Raw genomic sequence first — 25,662 nt, 5'->3', positions numbered from 1 at the left:
ACTGTTGGCTGTCTTAATAGTCTATGCAAGTCCTGTGTGCATATGGAGTCATTGATTTGAGCAGAAAGGGCGATTAAAGGAACCAGGATTTGAACGGTAATCAAAAGAATGTCATCCAAGGAAAACGACTAGGCAGGTGAAATAGACACACATCAAAGAACATGAAAGACATAGAATAACACGTGCAATGTGACAGAAGTAAATAAGCATCCCGTACTCTACTTAAAACTGGGAGCGTGGACCAGGTACAACGGTAGGATAGAGTCGTGAATTCTGTTGAAGCTTCAAATTCGCCTTCAAGTGAGCCCAAAACGTTAGAGGAACAGGTTTCATATATATATATAGCTTCTTGTCTTATCAATCTGAAATATTGTGAAAAAGGAGAGGATATCTATATCTTCTGTTAGGGGTAAAACAAGTGTAAATATGTTAATTTGAACCTTGGCAAAGGTCAACGCAGACAATAAAGGATATATGGATAGAATTAATCAATAGGCATTCGATAATAACTTTTATTTTGGATATCAATTTTCGTGATTTTGACAAAACATTTAAAACTTTCAACTAACTAGTTGAAAAATTACCGTATAAAACCTAAGGCTTTACCACAAGCCACAAAGTCCAAACACCACGAACTTACGAAAAAAAACACGTAAATTTTATTCAATGTATATTGAATTACTTTCATTCTGTATGGTTCAGAGGATTTATCACTGGTCGTGACACAAATGTGTACTGATTGTGTACTTTTGCAGTTAAGAGCATGTACAAATATAAAAAAGCAACCATATATAAAAATGAAATCAATACAAATAAAACGTGACTAGACCAAAAAAGGAAAGGCCCAGATATTTGGTCTATCGACCTCCATCAGAGGTGAATAGCATTTGACTAGAGGAAAAACATCAACTGAGACGAAAAAACAATTAAAATGTATATACACTTTCACATCGTGTTGTCATACGCTGATATCGTTAGCAATAGATAGAACGCCGGCCAATGGTCGACGGAAAAGTGATTGATTCAAAAACTGCGTTTATTCAGATATTAACATAATAAATAAAGCTTTGATACATCTTCACAAACTGTCAGAATGTTCCTCTCGGATACATTAACAAAGATAAACCAACTGATACATTCTTAAGTATTTTTCTATGTAAAAATAAGGCATAATTATTTATAAACATGCAACGTTTTCCTTTTTCCGACGCAGTCGGTATAGTTTCGCGTTTTACCCTTTGACCTTAAAGACGCTCTTCCATGGAAACGCAATTCACCTGATCGCAATGTTGTTTCTTGGTTGGCTGAATACTGATAACTTAGTGGCGTTCGAAAAAAGTAGAAACTTGTAAGTAAAAAGAAAGAAAAAAATACTGGTCGACTATCTTTTTTAAAGATAGTACTTGTTAATATTGTACGTATATTTCATTTCTTTATATTTGAAATTTCTTTCAAGAATATTTCGATATTAAAGGTAATGAGTTTTCGGATAAGGTATACCGGCACGCCTTATATAATAATGAAAAATAAGACTTCTTGTCTCCCATTTTACAAAAAAAAATGTAAGGATATAACTACCACTGAATGATGGATAGAAATGTTTGCAAAATGATTTTTTTTCTAATAGAACAACTTTGAATTATATGTACGATTTATTGTTTAAAAATGTCAGATATATGAATGAAGAAGATTTTGACCCATTTAAAGTGTTTCTTCAGATATAGTTCTGAATTCCGTAAAACGCATCCAGGAAAAACAGAATTAAGACCAAAAGCTTACAATAACGAGCGAATGATACAAGAAAAAATAGTCGTAGTGTTTGCTGTAGGGACGAGAACAGTTATCTTAATTATTAACTTTTGTTTCTCTAATTCATCGAGAAGGAGTCTTTCCTGAATATTAGATGTAACTGTACTGTAGAAAATCAATGCAGTTTTTTGGATGCCAATAAACATTTATCTAAACAGACTGTTATATGCCAATTAGTAGATTTGGAGAGATTTATGTTTCAGTTAGCTCTGTGTCAATTGATTTTGAATTACCAGTTACCAGGGAGGACTGCAAAATGCATGGGATAACAGACTAATAAGCAAGACTATATTTGTAGGGATTCTATGAAAACACAAACTGGGGAAGAAACCGTGAAAAATCAAAGTACCAAGAACATATCGATGGTTTTCCAACTTTCCGGTTTTTGCCCTGATATTTGTTATACCGGACTGAGTTCTCCACGAAGACATTAAAATGAAAGATTTCAAACAAAGAAATTTACCCCTAAATAAAGTGCACTTTCCATAATATTTGATTTAATGTCAATCGTTTGAAGAATTTCTCCTTCCTTTCTGATTTTTTGGCTCTGTTTTAAGTGCTTTACTCGTATGATTGCGTCAGATAGCTACAAGAAAAAGTAGATCCTCATGATAAAACATCTACATGATTGGCAAGGTCTGGCCGGTAGACAAAAGTTGCATTACCCGGATGATGAATTGGTTTTCTTTGGGTTCTTCGTTCTGTCTAAAGAGGATATCCTTTCGATCATTTTCTCATTTTATCTTAACCTTTCATTTTCATGATGGAAGTGAGGTCTGACATTAGTAGCCTTGTTCTGAATGATGCATTGCTTATGTAAGCAATGATAAGTGCATTTATTGGACCGTGATATTCGTCAGGAAGAAAGTTTGACTAGTTCCATATTCTACATACATTGTCGAATAAAAAATGAATGATTTCTGAATACTTTCAACGGAACATTTTTAAATTAAGTTTTTGAATTATTATATTTTAATAGACTTGATAAAAAAGAGTAATCAAAGGAACCAAGATTCTAGCGGAAATCAAAAGAATCTAATCCAGGGACAAAGACCTGGCATGGAAAACAAACACAACAAAGAACATAAAGTAACTAAAAAATACATACGAAGTAAAGAAAGTAAATGAGCAACTCGGACTCCACTAAAAACTCGGAGCATGGACCAGGTGCACCGGAAGGGTAGTCCGAGGTAGACTAATGAGGAAAGGAAAACTATGACACGTTGAACAAATACGTTTTCATGGTGCAGATGGATACACCGTAACGGTCCATGAGTTCATGATGACCGTAAAACTTCTGTAGTGATGATTTCGATCTTACAGTAACATAACCCTGTTCCAGAAGTCTAGCTCGATACAAAAAGTCGGGGGACTTAAGACAAGCTCTGGAATAACGTATGAGTTGTGATATGAAAACTCCATACGCAGGTGTTGAAGGTATGTTGCGACGGATGAAAGGAAAGTTGACAATTCTGAATGAAAGGTTATCACGCTTGTCGTAAAGTTTGGACAATACTTTTCCTTTACCATCGATCTGTATCTGTAGGTCAAGATGTGAGGCTGTTAAAAGCTTCTTTGTAATATATGTATTCTTTAAAATTAATATCAATATATACTTACTTTCATTAACTATACTAGTTCATCTATGCTGCAGTTGGCATTGAATGCATACTGATAGTAGTGATATTATATAAAAAACACATATATAACAAAGAAACGTTTTGCAAGTCTTATATTTTAATAAAGGGAGGGAAGCCATATGCATTTCAAAAATGTAAATATGATTTGCATACCTTTTAATGAATACCATAACCGTATAGCGGGTACTTTTTGCGGTTGCAAAATTTTGCGATGTACTCTATGAACAGAGGGGTATTATATTTTTACAGTCTTTATTTTCGTGTTTAGAGATTAAATGGAATGAAAACTATGTAAAATATCTGGACATATATTTAGCGAGTGCTTATTTTCGCGATTCTCCTAACCTCGCGAATATAGCGAGGCTTCGAACCTTTCCAAACTTTTCCGCTATACGGTTTTAAGTATATACAAGAAAAAGTACTATATTTAAAAAAGATACCCAACGCAGTAAGATTTTGTTCTTTTCACTTATAAGGTTCTACATTTCATTCAAGAAAATAGCACATGGCACGCAATTTCAATTATCGATAAGGTCAAAGGGTAAAAAGCGAAACTGTACCGACTGCGTCGAAAAAAAGGTTTACAAAACGTTGGCATTCTATTCGGGTGCATTTTTATGAATTGGCCGACCACATAACAATAGGAACCTTTCACAACTTTCACGCAGCAATAGATCTAAATAATGAAAGCAATTAATTGGTTGGTTTGATATTTTATTTTATGAAAATGGTTTAGTCACAACTATATACAACGCTTTTATCATTGGATGATTTGATATTTAAAGTTAAACATTAATGATCATTGATTCCACGAGTTTCTCTTTATACCAACATTTCAAATGATATCTATGCGTGTATATGTTTCATACCGGATGATTTGTTTTTATATTATAAAAAGTGGTTATAAGAAAATAAGATAGAAGTCAGAATATTGTTTAACCGTTAGGGTCTCATCAATCTGCTACAAAAATAAATATAACTTATGAGCTTATGACAAATTGTAAAAAAAGTTTTATGCCTGTATGAATTCGCTTCTATCATGCCTTTACTATGATTACAAATAATATAAATTTTGCTTTTCATCATTTTGGGAACTAAACAGTTCGATTTAGCCATTTACAAAAACGATCAAGGCAGAAGAATCTGTCGGGACCCCCCAGATCCGATTCAAAAATTTTAACTCCACTGTTAAACCTTTTATTATGACTTTTTTTTCTTCCTCTAACGTTGGCGCATGGAAATGTAGACTTTTTAGTGTCCATTCTGATTTTGTTAGTGATATCAAATTATACATTTACATACAACCAAAAGGGAAGAAAACACTTAGTCAAAAATACTCATAGTTTAAATTTCCGACAAATATTATGAATAGACATTCTGTAGTTTACTTGGTCAAGCATACTAGTAGTTCCGATTGTTTTGAAACAAATCGGCATATTCCTTCCTCAAGGTATTGTATTGCAGGATTGTAATCTGTTTTCATATGATATAATAAAGTTGTCAAAATGATCTGACCAGTCTGCAAATTTGACCTTCCACTGCTTTTCTACTTCTGATGTTTCAGCTGAAAATAAAAGTAGATATATTTACACTTTTATTCAACACAAAGCTTTTAACTACAGAGAGATGAACAATTTGTGGGTAGTGGTCATACAGTAGTCATACAGTGGTCATACAGTAGTCATACAGTGGTCAGTAGTCATACAGTGGTCATACAGTAGTCATACAGTGGTCAGTAGTCATACAGTGGTCATACAGTAGTCATACAGTAGTCATACAGTGGTCATTAAGTAGTCATACAGTGGTCATACAGTATACTTACGGTGGTCATACAGTGGTCATTAAGTAGTCATACAGTGGTCATACAGTATACTTACGGTGGTCATACAGTAGTCATACAGTGATGGGGTTTAATTGATAGAGTTGGTCTTCCAATTATTAAAAAAACAATAACCAGAAAACTTGCCTGAATACCTCAACAATCCAGAATGGATTAGACATTCTTTCAATATTTATTGTATTGTCTGATCCAATAATTGTTTAGGTAACTACAGAAAATTTTTCAGATACGAGTAATTGTCTTGTCTTATAATTTAGGAAAAGACAAACTTTACCCATTGGACATCATCACTGTATGCGCTATGAATCATTACATGTCTTTACATGTATAATATATCTAGATGGTAACACTTGTTATGTTGTGCTTTATAAAAGGTTTTTTTTTCTTTGACGAAGCATTTTGTTTTCATATAATAGGATCTTATTGCCAAGTGCATATATCATCTTTAATCATTTTTTTTTACCAAAAAACAAAGCCTTCTTAACTACAATCTTTCAATAATCAAACTGAAACTTTTATAAATTATTGAAAAGTTCATATATAAACTTAATGAAACAGTCAGACAGCGTGTTTTAAATTGACTTATATGTACTCTGATTTCAAGACTGATCTGCATGTTTCTTTTTGAAATAAGGTGAAGACTGTCTAAACTGAACATCTTTTGAACTTAAATATTGGTTTGGTTTGACTTGTTTTGGACGTTATACCAAATTTGAAGACACATTTAAATTGGTGTAAAGGAAATGTGAAAAGTGTCTGGTTTAGAAGGATTCGGATAATTTACTCAGATCAGTTTCAGCAGATAGCACCGTATATTTAATTTACACATAAGAACACTTAACCTTCTGGTAGTTCATAACTTGAAAAAAAAAAGAAAATGCTAACAAAACTGATAGATCTAGATATATTAAATGATATTACATATAAAGTATTGAGGTACATGTGTTTCGACATTGTCTCACTACAAGATATATATGTTTGGTCATATGTATTCTGTTTCTATTTGGTTTGTTTTCATTAATTTATTAAGGTGACGACCAAGAATCAAACTCCGTTGAAATCGCTAGACAAAGATGTTCGAGCAATTTGGCCGAAATATTTGATATGCTTACCGGAAAGAATTGGAATTATTGATCTAGTTTTTAATGAGGAATTAAGTAACTCACTCTGTTGAGAGTGCAAGGTGTCGGCAAAACAAATACCGAAGCATCAGTTGTGGGAAGATTCAAATACGTCAAAATTCCAAAACATGGCCTAAACGTGAATACATAAAGACGATCTTGTGAGATAAGGATACCTAACATGGCTTAAAATCACAAGATGAAGTCTCAACCATGAGCGAAAAATCCCGCATCGCTTAACATTGGAATATCCTTGTCTCAAAAGTGAGAAAGGTAGACTTAAAGACAATCCTATGGTCATTATGCTACTTTCGCATGAACTCGGTATCGGTATCAGATTTTGCACATGAACTATGTAGAATGTGTTTAAAACCTTAAACCTTTAGTGCCTCACTAAATTAATGTATTCTTTTTCATGACCATCTTACCTTGTTGTTAATCTAGAAAGCATTCACAACTGCTAAAACTGTTAGTAGCAATTATCACACACGTCAAATAGCACAAAAACATGATGTTAGTGGTTCGCCTTCACAAGAGGAAAACTGCAGTTATTAATCTAGCTAACTATGTCATCAATGCTTTTCATCAGCGTCACAACATGCACGGAATCGCTCCTCTGCGGTGTTTAGATGCCATCACAAGATGCAAAATTACACGTACTATACTATTTGTAACTGCTTAATCACATGTTAATAAAAATAATAATATATATTTAGAAAACAAGAACATTTACAATATATGCCATGATTCTTATAAACTTTGAAAACTTCGTTTGAATCACTGTACACGAAGTTAGTGGTCTTATGAGCCATATATGCTTTTGATAAAGTACTACTTAATATGAGTTAAACACAGTTTACAACCGAGCACCGCACGTATACATTTGGTTTTACATTTGTTTTGTCATTGAGAAAAGGACGATAGCTGAAAGGAGAGAGATAGAATAGATAAAACGGTTGTCCATCAAAAAAAGACAATTAAGCGTTCCAGATCAAAATACGGTGAACTATTTTTTAATTATATTTTGCCTTGTTCATGAACTGCATATTTTAATTTTAAATCAATTTAAAGGCTACTTTCACTTTGAATTTACTTCACTGGTTCATATCTGTGGACCTATCTGATACGTATTCCGGTTGGTTTTACTTATATCCGATGCTCGGTATTAATAAATTAATACTCCAACAACTTGTTTTCATAAAACGGTTTAACTTGGCTTACGTCAGTCAATATTTTATTCATAAATGAATTCAAGTAACAACTTTTAGACGGATGTGGCCATTAAAACACACGCAAACACGTTATTTATAGATATTAACGTTCAACCGAATATCCGAATAAAACATATCGGAACTGTTTCCGTATTTACCGTGCATCCTTCAAGATGCAAACAACCAAAATATCACCACGTATACTTTATGTAAATCAGAGCACAACTATTATAGTTTGAGACGCCCTCAAAAGAAATCGAACACCACCTAAGAACTCACTTCAGGACAAGATTCGAGGAAAAAAGCAGTTCTACAACGTGTTTCCATGTTTTATTCATGCAATGGAAAGGCATATGATAGAAGTGGCACAGACGTTCCATACATATTTTAATTTATCAAACCCATGCAAACTTATTATAGGACAAGAAGAAAGTCTGCTCTAATGGAACAAAAAAAAACTTATAAACTAGCAACCAGAAATGTATTCCGCTCGACAAAAGTTATTCACTGAAGAGTCTGTTAAAATTATATTAATTAGTTACCCAGTCACAGCAGGACAAAAAACGTTTGAACAACAATGCCATGTAGTCTTTTGTAGCCAATTTAAATTGGGAAGAGTGATCAAGGGAACAAAGGTTCTAGCGGAAATCCAAATAATGTAATTCAGGGAAACTATCTAAAGAGAAAAATGTACATATAGTCAAATTTTTGTGACTGTGTTTTACTGAAATCATTCTTCGGAAGATCTTTGTTTTAAACATAAACGATGACAATCTTAACATACCTGTTCCACGGATTAATAGTGGTAGATATTCATTCCAGAAAGCACAGTCTTGTAATTTTGGTCCAATGCCTATTGATTTTTTCTTGTTATGTCCATGGACTAAATTTGTTTGTAGTCGGAGGTACTTCCGATCTTCAATGGTGTAAACCGGCCATTCATCCAAGAGCATGATTTCACCGTTTACCTGCTCCTTGTTAGGGTCCCTTAAATGGTATACAATTCGTACAATAAAACGCATAAAATGATTTTTATAGAGATGTTGTTTATATTAATGGATTGTAAGAAGGGACACAACAAACAGTTGTCGAACTTATTTTTGCGTATACTACTTTTGGGGTTTCAGGATATCAGTTCTTTTTCAATTCTATTTATATTCGAAACTATTTCCCGGTTAAATGCGTATACCTAGAGAAGGAACTTATTATTATTATTACATAATATTTTATGTGTCTCTGAAGTGCGAAAAAACCATAAGGTCATGTGATTTTCACTGCTACAAAAGAGTTTAAATTTTACATGCACAATAGTTCGGTAGTTTACTCTTACTTTTCGTAGACTCTTTGAAAGATGTAGTATTTCAATGAAATTTTTTTTATTTGACAAATTATGATTATGATCATTTTGTAACTTAAATTTATCTCAATGATAAACAAAATCAGATCCCTAAAAGGGAAGAGATAAATATATATTTCAATCGACAAAAGAACAGTTATAGAATTTTTCTTTAAAGGAAAAGGAAAAAACGCAAATTAATTTTGTATAAGTATATGTTGGTTTCTTTTTCTAAAGACTAAGTAGGAATTAACTTCGTCTCCATGTAACATCCATTTTGGCCATTAATGGTCCGTAGTTCGGTATTCAAATTATTCTAATACAATGTTAGCCAATAGAAAATTCAATCTTCATAATTTTACAAAAAAAAATCTTTACTCTTTATCGAAAAAATCTGCTTTTCGAACGTGGATCGCTACGGTGTATCCATCTGCGACATGAAAACTGATATGTTCCACGTGTCATAGTTTTCCTCTCCGCTTTAGCCTACCTCGGACTTGACTTTTTATGAGCAACTCGGCGAGTGTGTTTCTAGAAAAGCAGAGGACGCTTACCCTACCGGTGCACCTGGTCCATGCTCTCAGTTTTTAGTGGAGTCCGAGTTGCTAATTTACTTTTGTTACTTTGTATGTATGATTTTAGTTACTTTGTGTTCTGTTCTTTGTTGTATAAGTCTGTTTTCCATGCCTGGTCTTTGTCTCTCGATTACATTCTTTTGATTACCACTATAATCTTGGTTCCCTTAATTACTCTTTCAAATGTTGACAACAGAATACGAATAAAAAATAAGTCTTCGGTGACTGCGACTTGAATAAAAATACTATTATTACATGCAAACATGATAGTTATCAGGGTAAAGAGTTCCCTCGAGTAAATGATTACCCACTGGGTTATAAACTGTACAATTGAGAAGGAGATATAAGCTTTCTATAATTCTATACAATTTATAATTATGTGTCTAATAGAAAGTTCAAATACCCAGTTAAACTTGAAGTAATTCATCTGGTAAGTGTATAATAAGACCGACTATATCGCTTAAATATCATCATTTAATGTGCTGTAATTTGGTTATTTTGTGACTTGATATGAAAATCCTAAAATTTGTGAATTTGATGTGGTTGTTAACAATAACTTCTTTGTAAACGCATTATTTGTAAGAAACCGATATATGAATAATTTTCTAGTATTTTCAGATCAAATCAGTTTCATTGTCAATATCATGTTAATCATATTGAATTTTAAAAATACGACATAAATGCATGAATAAATAGATAAAAAAAAGTTAGCATAAATTAACTGAAATAAAAAGCCCAAAAGCGTTTATTTATATTCTTATTTTTAATTGAAAAAGTGCATGAAATATGCTTTTCCCAAAATCCATTTATATACAAACTGTTTGTGAAGAAAGAGAAAATATGGCCCTCCAAATAACAAATAAAGTCATATTCTGTATACAATTAACTATACATACCCTGTTTTTGCAAAATTGGACCAATACTTCATTATTTTTTTACTTAGTTTTTTCTCTATATGTGTATAATTTTTGGAGCGGTCTAATGGCTCGCCAAACACATAGAATATTTCGTCTCCATGTAATACACCCATCCATTTCGGCCAATAGTGGTTTGTAGTTCTATGTTCAAATCTATAGTGATAAACAGGAATTCCTGACATAGCATATCTATCCGCGAACTCTATTGTTGGGCATGCAAAGTTTTGATCTCCAACCGCTTGATCTATCGCTTCTGCATTTAAAATTTGATTATGAGGGTTTTTCCAAGGAGTGTATTGAAAAAGAATCGCTTCGATTCCAAATGAATTCAACTTTTCCGGAAACTGTGGATAATATTTAAAAAATTTTTTTATATTTTCGTAAAATTGTATTCTACTGATATTGAGAGTACTGGTTGACGGTTCTATTGGAAAGTCAGCACTACCGTAAACCAAGAAATAACTCCCTTCATTCAAATTTGTTCCAATTAGCAATGGAGTCTTTTTAAAATGCTTATTTCGAAACGCCATTTCCGGTGATTCTGGAATCAATACGCCATCTATCATAGCAACAAAAGGAAATTGTGTAATGCCTATAACTATCCCAGGACTGAAATCTTTTAGAGGAAAATCTGATGCATTTTTACTCCGCAAACAGCTGAGTTTTTCACTAACATCGGAAGATTTGCATTTGAATACATTAGCAAGACCTGTTGCGCGGCGGATAGCTTCTGTTCGTGTAACAGTGCCCCATATTGCTTGAGGAGCCCCACTTTGCATGATGGCTCTCTGGAATTTTCCACGACTTAAAGGTGAAAGCAAGTGAAGTCCAACTGAGGCTGCTCCTACGCTTTCACCAAACAATGTAACGTTATGGCTATTGCCTCCAAAATTGTGAATATTTCGTTGGACCCACTCAATGGCGGTAAGCTGGTCAAAATGCCCAGCGTTTCCTGGAGCATCCGGTTCTCCAAATGACAAAAATCCCAGAGAACCCACACGATACTGCATAGATACTACAATGATGTCATTTTCAGCTGCTAAATATTTTGCATTATAAACATCTAAAGAAGAAGATCCGAAACTATATGAACCGCCATATATCCATATCATAACCGCCTTATCATTAAAATCAGAGGTTCGAAGAGGGGCCCAAACATTGAGATATAAACAATCTTCACTGATCAGTGTGTTCGGATTCCACATTTCAGAACCCTTAAAATCCTTAAAATAAGTATCAACGGCTTGAATACAGGCATTTGGAAGTCGAGTTGCATCATAAACTCCCTGCCATTCATCTATTGGTAGAGGATGTTTAAATCGGAGATCCCCCAAGGGGGGTTTTGCATAGGGTATTCCATAAAAAGCATCGACTTGTTTCCCATCATGCACATGGAGACGCTTTCCCTGTATAAGACCTTTGTCTGTCTGTACGATGGGGTTTGTGGACTGGCCCAGATTAAAGGACAAAGTAACTAAAAGTGTCCATATTAATGGACAAGTTACTTCGAATGAAGACTTAAACGTCATGTCATCACTCTGCCAATCAGTAGCTCTAAAATAAAGGTAACAAATGATTACTTTGGCAAATGTTGATATTTTTCCCCACCCCACAAGCACTTCATTTAGTCTTTCACCGAGTTGTCTACCTTATTTTTACAAATTTTAACTTTTTCTATGCACAACACAAAGGAACTCTTACGGTCACTATGGAAACGGGAGGTTTGGTTAGCCAAAAAATGTGGTTTTCTCACCATTCCTCTTTTTCAAACTAGGAACATACCGGTTATGAACTGTTTTATATTAAACATGTACTATTTAATATTTTCTGCTGTTAATTATAATTAATAGAGTAATCAAGGGAATCAAGGTACTAGCGGATATCAGAAGAAAGCATTCCAGGGACAAAGACCAAACAAAGAACATTACATAACTAAAATAATACATACAAAGAATAATCAAGGGAACCAAGGTAAAAGCGGTAATCAAAAGAATGTAATCCAGGCACAAAGACCAGACTTGGAAAACAGACATACACAACAAAGAACATGAAGTAACTAAAATCATTCATACAAAGTAACAAAAGCAAATTATCAACTCGAAATCCACTAAAAACTGGGAGAATGAACCAGGTGCACCGGTAGGGTAAGCGTCCTCTTCTTTTCTAGAAACATCCACCGAGTTGCTCATAAAAAGTCAAATCCGTCGTAGACGAAAGGGGTAAGGAAAACTATGATACGTTGAACAAATCAGTTTCCATGGATACATCGTAACGATCCACGAGTTCGTGATGGCGACCGTGACACTTCTGACTTCAATATAGTCCTTTCCAGAAGCCCGGCTGTAAGAAGTCTTGTGGGATACAAAAATATTGCGTAGTTACGACAAGTTCTTGCATAACGTAGTTGTGCTATAAAAGCTCCATACGCAGGTGCTGAAGGGGTGTTGCCACAGATGAAAGGAAAGTTGACAATGAAAGGTCATCACGTTTGTCGTAAAGTTTGGTCAATAGTTTTCCTTTACCATCGATTTCTAAGTGTAGGTCAAAATATGAGGCTGACTTCACAGTGTCTGTAGTATCTTTTATCTCAAGTTCTTTTAGGTAGATGCGAGGTATCAAGTCTCCGATACTAGGATTGTTTAACGATAGAACGTTACCTATATAGCGGTAACTGAGATTAAAGGATATAGCTTAACGATATTGTTTCCTTCAAATCAGCTATAAAGTCAGCCTCATAAGAGTGTAGGAATATGTCAGCAAGTAGAGGAGCACAATTTGTTCCGTTTGCCGACCGTTTGTTGAAAATCGCGTCCACCACACTGAACAAATATGTTATCGATAGAAAATTTCAGCATTTGAAAACATCTTCTGTATATCTGGAATATGATTTGGAATTATTATTTACAAAGTATAATTAATCTCTACCATAAACTATATAATTATATCTAGGTGTACCATCTTTTTTTTTGAGAAACAACGATGTGTAAAGTTTTCGGGATTTTAACTGACTATGACGAATAGAAGTATACAGTGTTGAAAAATCATAGGTTGTAATGCTATTATATTCTGATAATAATCTTGAATTAGTAGTCTCCAAAAGATCTTTCGAATTTTTCAGGATCCACATTGAATTAATACCACGGGAGTAACAAGTGTTGTGGTAAGACTGGAGACCCTCTTTGACAGCTGTGAGTATAATTGATGGTGCATTTTGCTACGTAATGTTGTATGTATAGATTCTTGTGGAGTCTAGTACATAGACGGTTAATCACAATTATCCAAAAGAGGATAGCGCAGATTTATGGTTAACTATTAACTCTTCTTTTGAGAGTGTAGTTCCAGTATAGGTCTTACCACTGCTATCATTTTCTACCTCTACCTCTAATAATAAGCATTGGATGTAATACGTTTTACAGAAAAAAACAATGTTGTTTTGGGCTTTGTCTGCTGGATTACAACATATCTGTCATATATAGTAGACATATTTTGCTACATCGGGGTCAATGAAAACTGATGTAACATTGGCACTCATTGACCTACTTAAAGCTTTCATTCGTTTCAAAATTAAAAACCCCACGGTCTTTATCCACTCTGACAGAGAATCAATGTATTCTTGTTCTCGTTTGATCCATTTTCTTGCGTAGTCCTCCAATGCATCCATAAGAACTTATTTCCAATTTATGAAACGTGGTTCACGGTACTTGGGATCTTTAGAAAGGATATTACGCAGAAATTCTTTTTCGATGATGGTTAAATCTCCCGTAATGACGTGACCGGAAGGACCATATTTGAATGGAGAGTTTTTGCAAGAACAGTCAGGTGGTTTAGCCTAGAAGTCCTCAATCTAGAGGTTATTCAATAGCCTTTTATAATTAAAAATTTTGGATGCATTGGGTGAAGTACAGGAATTTGAAATAATTGGCGTTGATTTGTCCTTGAAATATGGGGGAAAGTTTGTTGGTTACGTTTTTGTGATGGAGAATGTTAGCCAAATTAATTGCATCTATACCTTTGTTGACAAAGTAAAAGGAATGATCGTTTTCCTTCATCTTGACATTTTATACAAACTGATTTAAGAAATCTGTGGAAATCAATATCCAAAATGATGGCAACAAGTCTGTATAGAGTTGAAGTAGGTTCAGAAACAGGTGTGTCAAGACTTGTTTTGTAAAAGGAGTGTAGTAGAGTGAGCGGTATAGAGTAGAGTTATGTTCGAATGTGATGGTCCAAGAGGTTTTTGTATAAAAGGAAGAAGACTATCTGGAGACATCACGCATCCTAGGTGAGGTACAGTGGCGATGGCCATGACTCCTTTTCCCTTCTTGGACTTTTGTCAAATAAATTCATAACATTTGTGCAACTGTTATATTGGCTTAAAAGGTTTCCTATAATTTTGATGTTGTAATTTCACCCGTAAAGTATTGCAGTACCTAGCCAGCGTATCCAGTATGCTTGATTTTAACAACGATAGTTTTTACTTACAACGGATAATTCTAACAGGTAAAACATGTCAACCGAAACTAGAATAATCCGAAAACATGTCTAAACCAGACACTTTTAGATGAATTTTCATATGAACTTAAGGAGGTAGACCTAGGATAAGGGACACATCTATAACTAATCATTGGAACGTTTGTATTTAGCATTTGACATCAATCTCGTGTAAGCATCAAAGTGACATGGATAGATTTAATTCTGTTTCAAATGAAAGCTTGATAGGCTTTGTTGAAATTGAATATGATACAAACATATCACTGATTTCAAGAGTTATGTCCCTTTCCCTAGGTCTACTTCCTTAAATGTATTTTCAATCTTGGTAACACAAACAACTGCAATCACGGAACTATTTTAAAGCCCAAAAGTGGTTCGGTTTAGAAAGAGTAACATTTGTTGCACCGTGAATTGCATCGAATATTGCTAAAATTTCAGAGTGTCAACTTCACGATCGACATTCTGTTCTTACGCATGCACGTACCTTATATTTACAATTCTTAACATTATCACATGGGAATTATTAATTGTCTTAATTTGGAAGCGTTTATTGTGTATTTCACAGTTACAAACCTAAGTAAACGCTTCTAAACTTTCAAATACAATAACTTTATTTCTTAACTCAATTTTTCTTCAGCCAAATTGAGTGTAAACTTCAGGAGGATCGCAATATTCAAATCAGTGTGAGACCTGATGTAATTGTTATACAAAATACCAGAACAATTCTCCATTTATTAAATCTTGTCCATAAGAAATGGATTCTAATTTGTGTTCCGTTGAGAGAAATAATAAATAGAACATTGGTTGTTGCTGTTATGATGTAGATAGAAAATATCTGAAGTTGTTGTTGACTGCAGAGAAGTAACAACTGTCTATTTGTTATAAATCACTGCGGGAAACATTAACTGGTGAAAGAGATAAGCCACTTCTTGTTATATTAGTGCGAAATTGATTATTGTTACTGATGCTTTGTTAGATATAACTTATTATGAACGTTGGGCAGATTGCAATAAAAGAAAAAAAAGAAGTTTATTGTCCGTTGCTTGGCTTTTGGTGGATGACTGTTTCATTGGCAATCCTACCACATCTCCTATTTTATATGTAGTGGTTAAATGGTTATATAACGATGCTTTGGTAGGTATAACTCGTCATGAAGTGCAGGAAGAATGCAATTAAAGAAATAACAAGTGGCGACTATGTACTGATGCTTTGTTAGGTATAACTCATCAAAAAGTTTAGGCAGATAACAATTAAAGAAAAATAAAAATGCAAGCAGTGACTTTATAATGATGATGTGCTAGATTAAACTCATCATAAAGTTAAGCTAGATTGCAGTTATAGAAGTAAACAAGTGGGAATTATGTACTGATGCATTGGTTCGTATAACTCACCATGAAGATAAGTAATATTGCAATTAAAGAAAAAAAAACAAAAACAAACAAACAAACAAACAAACGAACAACAAATAGTGACTATAATTACTGACGCTTTGTCAATAACAATTCATCATAAGGTACAGGAAGATTGCAATTAAAGGAAAACAAAACAAGTGATGACCATGTCCTGGTGAATTGGTACGTATATCTCATCATGAAGTTTAGGCAGAATGCAATTAGACTAACTATATACTGTTTGTTTGTTAGGTATAACTCATTATGAAGTTCAGGCAGATTTCAGTGAAAGATGTAGTGGTGATCTACGTGCTAATAATTTGTTATGTATAAAAAAAGAAGGCAGACGATGATTTAAAGTTAGAGATAAATAGAAACTTTATATGTAACAGGTTGGGAAAGTATGGAATATCTCCGTCAGTGTGAGGAATTCAGTCGGTTTGAGAGTGAAGTGCAACGGTTAGTATCGACTCTTTGTTTACTTTGTATGTATTATTTTGGTTATTTTATGTTCTTTGTTGTGTTTTTTTTTCTATTTTTTTTTTTTTTTTTGGTTTTTGTTCCTGGATTACATTCTTTTGATTTCCGCTATAACCTTGGTTCCCTTGATTACTCTATGTCACAAGGATAAATCGTACATTATTTGTCTGACTTGATATATGAAGTATGTTTGAAAGCAGTCTATAATTATTTATGATAATTTTTTAAAAAAAATTAGGAAACTGATGTTTAAAGGATGGACATTTTAGCATACTTCATTTTAGTAAAAGAGAGATAAAAAGAGATAAATACAAATATTTGTGTTGGCTGGACGTTAGCCACGCACCGAAACTCGGTATAAATAAACTACATGTTAAAACATCTAATATCAGAAAAGTAAAGAAAAGTAAATTGCTATACCCTATTTTCGAATATGATAAAATTCGGACTAGCAAAAGTTCAGATCACGTTATTCTACAAGGCGCTGGTTCAAATGAAACAGATATAATACATTGTTATACAAACGTCTTTCATCATGTTTCTTAATTATCAGAGCCTATTATTATTGTCACGGCCTATTGTACTAAAAAAAATTACAAATGTAAAAAATTGTGAAAATAATATTTTGATGTAATTAATTGAATCCAATACAATTCTAAATTAATGGTTAAAATATACTTATCTTATTCATTTTACTTAAGTTTAAATCCAAAACTGTACATCAAACTTATATCCATTATTCCTCAAAAGTGTTTTCTTTGTGAAATATTCATATCGTATGTAAAAGGACAGATAGATAGAACACAAACATCAATTATACTCGATTCATTTATCGTGGAACCTGTCTAAACCGAACCCTTAATAATCCAGTTACTTGTCTAAACGACACACAATAAAAATGGCTTCTTGTCAATTAAAATGTACTTTTAACCTTGGTAATTTACGCATATTTGTAAATCGACCCTATTTTAAGCTGGTAGACCTGTGGTAAGGGACATAACTCTTGAAATCAGGGATATGTTTCTATCATTTGCAATTTCACCAAAGCCAATCAAGCTTTCACTTGAAAAAGAATTAAATCAATTTATGTCACTTTGATGCTCACATGAGATTGATGTAAAATGCTGAATACAAACGTTTCAATGACTTTTAAGAATTATGTCCCTTACCTCAGGTCTACTACCTTAAAGTCCAAAATTGGTTTTAGACAGGTTTTACTATACTTGTTTCATGAATAGTTGAGAAAGTCATATTATGGGACTAACAATTATAAACCTACTTAAAATATATGCATTGTCCAAGTGTCATAATATCAATCTCGTTTGTTTTCTAGATAAAATGCTAGCCTAGAGCAACACATTGTGTTTTCAAATTGATAAAGAAATAATTCAAGTAGAAAATTAATAATCTTTATAATCATCAATAAGTTTAATTTGTATCCATAAAAGTTCCACCGTAAATTGAAATGAGTTTTTATTAAAATATTGTTTCGTTTTGATTTTAATCGAAATTTAAGGAATAATTAAATTTAAAGTTTCAATGTGTAAATATGATTTAAAGGTGAAAACGACAAAGATTGACAATTTGATCTACATTTAGTTATTTGTACAGGGAAACTTCATGCTCCACGCAGCAGTGTCGTTCGTGTCCTCTCTTACTAACCACTGCAGACAAGCCTAAAGAAATTCTCTGACATTATTCAAATCAAATGTCCTTTGACAATCGGATAACGTTGTGTAAAATCATTCACATTTTCTAGACTTTGCAAGATTCTTGCATTTTCTGAGAGGGCTGACTGCAGCGTCTAAAATGAATTTTGAACGTCAGACGCTGTTTTGGAGCTTTTCTAAACTGAACGCCTTTTGACTTTACAAATGGTTCCGGTCAGACACGTGTTCTGTTTACCAAGGTCCAACCTAAACCGAACCCCCTTTTTACGGGCAAATGTGTCTGCTTTAGACAGGTGTTCGGTTTACCAAAGTCCAAAACACATTTAAATTTATATAAAGGGAGTTTGAAAAGTGTCAGCTTTAGACAGGGTTTCGGATTATACAGCGCTTTGTTTAGAAAGTTTTTTTGTAGTGTATTTTTCGTATACTACCTTTTCCATATTCCTGATTGTGCTTAGTTCATTCACAATTCCATTTTTGACATTACAGCATTCATACATTTTCTTATTCATAACTCGCTTTTTTAACCTTAATAGTTATGCTGTAAGGCCAAGAAAAATATATGTCTTTCAGGTTACATTGGATGAAAGAGTAATCAAGGGAACCAAGGTTATAGTGGTAATAAAAAAAATGTAATCCAGGGACAAAGACTAGACATGGGAAACAGACATACACGACAAAGTACATAAAGTAACTAAAATCATACATAAAAAGTAACAAAAGCAAGTCAGCAACTCAGACTCCACTAAAAACTTGAAAAATGGACCAGGTGCACCGGTAGGGTAAGCGTCCTCTACCTTTCTAGAAACACCCGCCGAGTTGCTCATAAAAAGTCAAGTCAGGGTAGACAAACTTGGAAAGGAAAACTATGACCCGTTGAATAAATCAGTTTTCATGGTGCAGATGGATACACCATAACGATCCACGAGTTCATGATGACGACCATAAAACTTCTGCAGTGATGACTTCAATCTTGTAGCAACACAACCCTGTTCCAGAAGCCTATTTGTTAGAGTTCTAGTGCGATACAAAAAGTCTGGGCAGTTTCGGCAAGCTCTGGCATAACGTATGAGTTGTGATATGAACACTCCATACGCAGGTGCTGAAGGAATGTTGCCAAAGATGAAAGGAAAGTTGACAATTCTGAATGAAAAGTCATCACGTTTGTCGTAAAGTTTGGTCAATAGTTTTCCCTTACCATCGATTTCTAAGTGTAGGTATATTAGGCTGACTTCACAGTGTCTGTCGTATCCTTTATCTCAAGTTCTTTTGGGTATATGCGATGTATCAAATTCCCGAAATTAGGATTGTTTAAAGATAATGCGTCATCTATATAGACGTATTACCTACCTACCAACCCTATTTGAAAAAAAAATGGGTTGGTAGGTATGTAAGATCATTCTAACTTTAAAAATAATTTTCTAAAGGTATGATATCTTACTTTGATAGTGACCAAATAAAAAAAATGATAGTTTAGCGGCATTTCATACAAGGACCAAGAAAATATGCTGAGGTAGGTAAAAAAAAAAGTAAGTTTGGCAACCTAAAACAGACATACTCTTTTGTCATGGTCTTACAACCCATTAGTCATTCCTTGTTAGAAAAAAAAATCCTTAAAAATTACAATAACTCAATAGCTATACGCTGCACAGGAACAATTCCAACTTATGAAACCACTAAAGTTTACGACTGATTTAGAAAAATATGTTTTTCTGCATATATATTTTTTTCATATTCCTTGGAAACTATTTAAACCGAACCCTGAATTTAAAAAAAAAATTCTAAAGCTGACTTTTTAAAGTTCCAAAAAAGCAGACTTTTTAAAGTTCCCCTATATCAATTCAAATGTATTTTGAACCTTGATAACCTGATCACCTGTCTGAAACGAACCAAAAAGAAAGTTCAAAATAGGTTCGATGTAGACAGAAAATATGAAACACATGTACAGAATATCGAAATTTGAAATATATATAATTGGTATGTTTTTATTCTAAAATTGATCGAAAACCATACTATTATAATATAGCGAATCCTATGGTAAACATAGTAACCATTTTGAATTTTGTTCATGAATATATATTTTTTTAATATGATTTTCATGTTGTGGTGTGTTTCAACCCCTATGTTTACTTTTGGGATAAGTATACATACTATAGAATGGAAAACTCCACAGTGTTAGCGGACTTCTCATTCCATGCCAAAACTGTGATATCGATGTAAACAATGAGCATTGATGATACCCGATACCTGAAACGAAAATTGAAACGGAAAAATATTACAATTTGTCATTGGGTGGGGAAAAAGTTTCTACTTAAACAATTAACAAAGGTTAGTAAAACGTTTCTTCTGCACATGAACATGTGTTATCTATAAGGTGTTTGTATATTGTACCTGTTGTAAATGTCAAAAATTACAATCGACTTACAAAATTAAGGTTGAAAAAAGTGCTAGTTGGTCTTCTTCTGATTGAATAGCCCTATCCCGAGGAACTACAATTAACTGGACAACTGGCAAGACACATAAACTTTCCAATATTGCACAGATATATAAGTTTGAAAGAAAGTTGAAATCTTTTAGTCATTTTAATTACTTAACATTATTCAACAAATAATTCAATCAAGGTAAGACCAATTCGGAAGTTAATTGTTTTACTCCCTAGTATAAAGACGTCTCCAAATGTTTGATAGCATTCCATATTTTATTGAGAATTCAGAAAGTATGTATTTTATTTTCACGACGTAATGAAAGAGTTTGACATAATAAATTTGTAACATTTAAAGCATTGTACACTGGAGTCTTCAGTATTACATTGAACCACCACCAGTGGAGACATATTTATGCAACAATAGAAAATTTATTTAATGCCTTGTAATGTTCATTGATTTGAAAGGAAAAAAGAAATTAAATATGTCAGCAATTCAATAAGTTAACTCTGATATATTCAATACTTCCGGAATAAAAGCGCAGACAACAGGTCAAATTAAAGACCTCTTAAACACGAATACAGTATTAACTAATTGTATTTTTTTCAATTTAATTTCTCCCGGATCTATAAATATAACAAACACCAAGGAGTTAAGGATTTAATGTCGTTTAGAATTTAAATATTGAGTCAAACTTACGTTGTCTGTCAATATTTTTCAGGGTTATTTAAGTAAAGATCAATATTTTTTATTTCTTTTCAAACGATTTTTTGTTTTTCGCATTGTTCGTTTTACTGGGTTTTAAGTTTGTTTCTCGAAATCCCGCGGTGGTATATTAACGGTAAATTATTCAATCTGTCAGGTGACCAGCGTGGATTTGCTACCATGATGAATTGCCACAGCATCCCGTGCTTACGTCAGTAACGGAATTGGTCACGTGATATGAAATGAAACTTATTATGACTTAAGCGTTTTTGTGATTTCATAAACATAAGATGTTTTCTTATGATGTAATAATCGTATCAATTTCAATAAAAGGAAAATATACGCGGTTATAATGTACGCCATAAAAATGGAATTAATTATACTTTGTTCAAATAAATAATAACTTATTGACTATACATGCCAAATCGAACCTTAAATAACCTGAAACCTGTTTAAATCGTTCACTTTTTATATTAGTTAGAATATATTTTAAACCCTGGTAAATAGGATATACACTGAGCACACTTTAAAAACCAAATATGGGTTCCTTTTGACAGGTTTCAACTGTATATGTAACTGATTTGAGTAATGCAACGGTTCATTTTTACAATACAGTTCGTACCAAAAGTTAAATGTCCATGACAAACATCTACTGAATATTAATGACTAGTTGTTTACCAGGTGTTGGTCCAATGTCATTTGTCTTTCTCTGATTTAGATATAGTAGACATAAGAAACATCTGACCGGATGTACATTTATTACAAATAATGAATCAATTCCCGCGGGTGTAAATCAAAGGGAGTTAATTTAGTATTGGCAAATGAATTTATCGCTTAAGAGATATAGTTGGATTTAATTATTCATTATAGCTTATTTCTATGACCTTATCCTCATGCAAACATCTTAACGTTAATAGAAGTATTGGAGATAACTGTCTTATTCATGAGAAGTGATGGACGGGGAAACGATCTGGCCATATAGATTAATTATCCAGTACACAGTTGATAAACAGGTCTATTTAGTAGTTCGGTTACTAGTCTATCAATTTCAAGTGTTTTCCACAAATTGACATTTTGAAGAGAGTGAAGCACTGAGTATATTATATTTAGGAAATAATCGGCATAAGAGGTAAAATAAAAAAAAAAGGTCAAATTGCTCCTGGACAGACTCTCAAAAGACATCAGTTGAACGCAGAACACATGAGTTCAATATTTTATTTGATACATTTTAGTTAAATATCGACACAACAATGGGCTATTGAAATACGTCAAAATTACATGGCACGAATATGGAAGAGTAATCAAGGGAACCAAGGTTATAGCAGTAATCAAAAGAATGTAATTCAGAGACAAAGACCAGACATGGAAAATAGACATAAACAACAAAGAACATAAAGTAACTTAAATCATACATACAAAGTAACAAAAGCAAGTGAGCAACTCGGACTCCACTAAAAACTTGAAAAATGGACCAGGTGCACCGGTAAGGTAAGCGTCCTCTGCTTTTCCAGAAACACCCGCCGAGTTGCTCATAAAGGTCAAGTCCAGGGTAGACAAACAAGGAAATGAAAACCATGACCTGTTGAATAAATCAGTTTTCAGTGTGCAGATGGATACACCATAACGATCCACGAGTTCATGATGACGACCACAAAACTTCTGTAGTGATGACTTCAATCTTGTAGCAATATAACCCTGTTCCAGAAGCCTATTTGTTAGAGTTCTAGCGCGATACAAAAAGTCTGCGTAGTTTCGGCAAGCTCTGGCATAACGTATGAGTTGTGATATGAACACTCCATACGCAGGTGCTGAAGGGATGTTGCCACAGATAAAAGGAAATTTGACAATTCTGAATGAAAAGTCATCACATTTGTCATAAAGTTTGGTCAATAGTTTTCCTACGTTTTTCTAAGTGTAGGTCAAAATATGAGGCTGACTTCACAGTGTCTGTAGTATCCTTTATCTCAAGTTCTTTTGGGTATATACGATGTATCAAGTCCCCGAAATTAGAATTGTTTAAAGACAATACGTCATCTATATAGCGGAAATTGAGATTAAAGGATCTATCCAAATGATATTCTTTCTTTCGGATCAGATCAGCTATAAAGTCAGCCTCATAGGAGTGAAGGAATAGGTCAGCAAGTAATTGAGCACAATTTGTTCCCATTGGAATGCCGACCACTTGTTGAAAAACACGTCCACCACACTGGACAGATATTTTGTCGATTAAAAATTCCAGTATTTTGTAAACATCTTCCTCTGTATATTTGGAAGATGTTTTGAAATTATTTCTTTCACAGTATGAGGAATCTCTACGAAAAATATATATTTATATCTAGGTGTACCATCTTTGTTGGAAAAACAACGATGTATAATGTTTTTAAGTCGGGGTTTTAACTGAGTGTGGGGAATAGAAGTATACAGTGTTGAAAAATCATATGTTTTAATGCTATTATATTCAGATAATAGCCTTGAACTGATTGTCTCCAAAAGATCTTTCGAATTTTTCAAGATCCACATTGAATTAATACCACTACGTAAGTAACAAGTGTGGTAGGACTGCAGACCCTCTCTGACAGTTGTGAATATAGACGTTAAAAGTTTTGAAAGAGGTTTGTTGGTACATTTTGCAGATCCAGCTATGAAACGTTGTTTGTATGGATTTTTGTGAAGTTTAGAAATCCAGTACATAGACGGTAAATCGCAATCGTCGTCCTTGGTAGAGAGACCAAAAGAGGATAGCAAAGATTTATGGTTTTCCACAATCTTTTCTTTGGAGAGAGTGGTAGCAGTATAGGTCTTATCACTTAATTTATTTTCTACGTCTACCACAGATAACAAACATTGGATGTAAAACGTTTTGCAGACAAAAACAATGTTGTTTTGGGCTTTGTCTACTGGTACGACAACATATTTGTCATGTATAGTAGACAATTTTTTTGCTACATCAGGGTCTTCGAAAACAGATGTAGCCTTGGCACTCATTGACCTACTTAAAACTTTAACATTTTAGTTACAACTTTAATTTTGTTACTCCCACTTCGACAATTAAAAAATATTTTTGCTTCGCAAAATTGTCAAAGTATATGACTGTTCATTGTTAACTTGTTATATTTATCTACATTTAGCGTTTATGTCAGAACAAATAACCAACAGCTTGAGGAAACATTTATAATAGAATAGCTCAATCAATTATGATTTAAGTACACAAGGGAAAATTTGAGGGTTGAAAAATGAGGGTCTCTATGCTGTTACACCAAATACCAATTCTAAGTTGGAAATTTCGAAAAGATTATTCCACAAATAGTTATACTTCTTGAATAGTGAGAGTGATGTTAACTCTTAAAATATTTTGTGCATATATTGATGTAAATAATTTGGGTGGTTTTGCCTTTTGTAGGTCCAATTCAAAAACTTCACTTGTAAGGATAATTATCAAAATATTGAACAAAACTTTTTTTTAAAATTATAATTGTAGAAGTTGCAATAACTTTAAACCACATGTCTGGAAACTGATTTCCTTCTGAATCCTATGTACAAACACTAAACTACAAATTTAAAAATCTATGAAAACATTTAAAGTTTATTAAATTGTCCTGTACAAGAGGCCGTATGCAATTATGTAGAGAACAAAAATACAAATTTAAGAAATGCAGACATAAATTTGCGCATGACTGTTTTACGTGCATGGCGCTATAAGTCAATATCATACTGTTGAACGCTATGCCATAGATGTGTTCGTCAAAGGCAATCTATGAATTAATTACACTACTTCCCAATGACAATTAATGGAAATGGAGACATATTCTCACTGATTATAGGTGGACGCTTACCCAACGATTCACCTGGTCCATGCTCCCAGTTTCTAGTGGAGTCCGAGTTGCTCATCTACTTTTGTTTCTTTGTATGTATTATTTTGGTTATCTTATGTTCTTTGATGTGTATGTCTGTTTTTCAACCTGATTACATTCTTTTAATTACCGCTAGAATCTTGATTCCCTTGATCACTATCTCCAAACGCAGTCTTTTTTCGAAAAAAATTATCAGATAACA

General features: G+C 33.4%; 1 protein-coding gene across 1 annotated transcript in view; it reads right to left on the bottom strand.

Annotated features, from left to right (window-relative positions):
- Positions 1-4,146: 4,146 nt before the first annotated feature.
- Positions 4,147-25,662, bottom strand: part of LOC148602252 (acetylcholinesterase-like) — a 29,121-nt gene continuing 7,605 nt past the window's right edge. The window contains exons 2-5 of the mRNA XM_088552737.1: positions 20,633-20,728; positions 10,429-12,003; positions 8,406-8,608; positions 4,147-5,013 (exon numbers count right to left, since the gene is read on the bottom strand). Coding sequence (XP_088408863.1) covers positions 4,895-5,013; positions 8,406-8,608; positions 10,429-11,978 — 1,872 coding nt within the window. The 5' untranslated portion in view covers positions 11,979-12,003; positions 20,633-20,728 and the 3' untranslated portion in view covers positions 4,147-4,894. The remainder of the gene's footprint in view (positions 5,014-8,405; positions 8,609-10,428; positions 12,004-20,632; positions 20,729-25,662) is intronic.

The sequence above is a fragment of the Perna viridis genome, chromosome 11 (genome assembly GCF_037379345.1).
Source record: "Perna viridis isolate PV_CMFRI_1.1 ecotype Kerala chromosome 11, ASM3737934v1, whole genome shotgun sequence".
Classification (NCBI taxonomy): Eukaryota; Metazoa; Mollusca; class Bivalvia; order Mytilida; family Mytilidae; genus Perna; species Perna viridis.
This window is presented reverse-complemented; position numbering and strand designations above follow the sequence as displayed.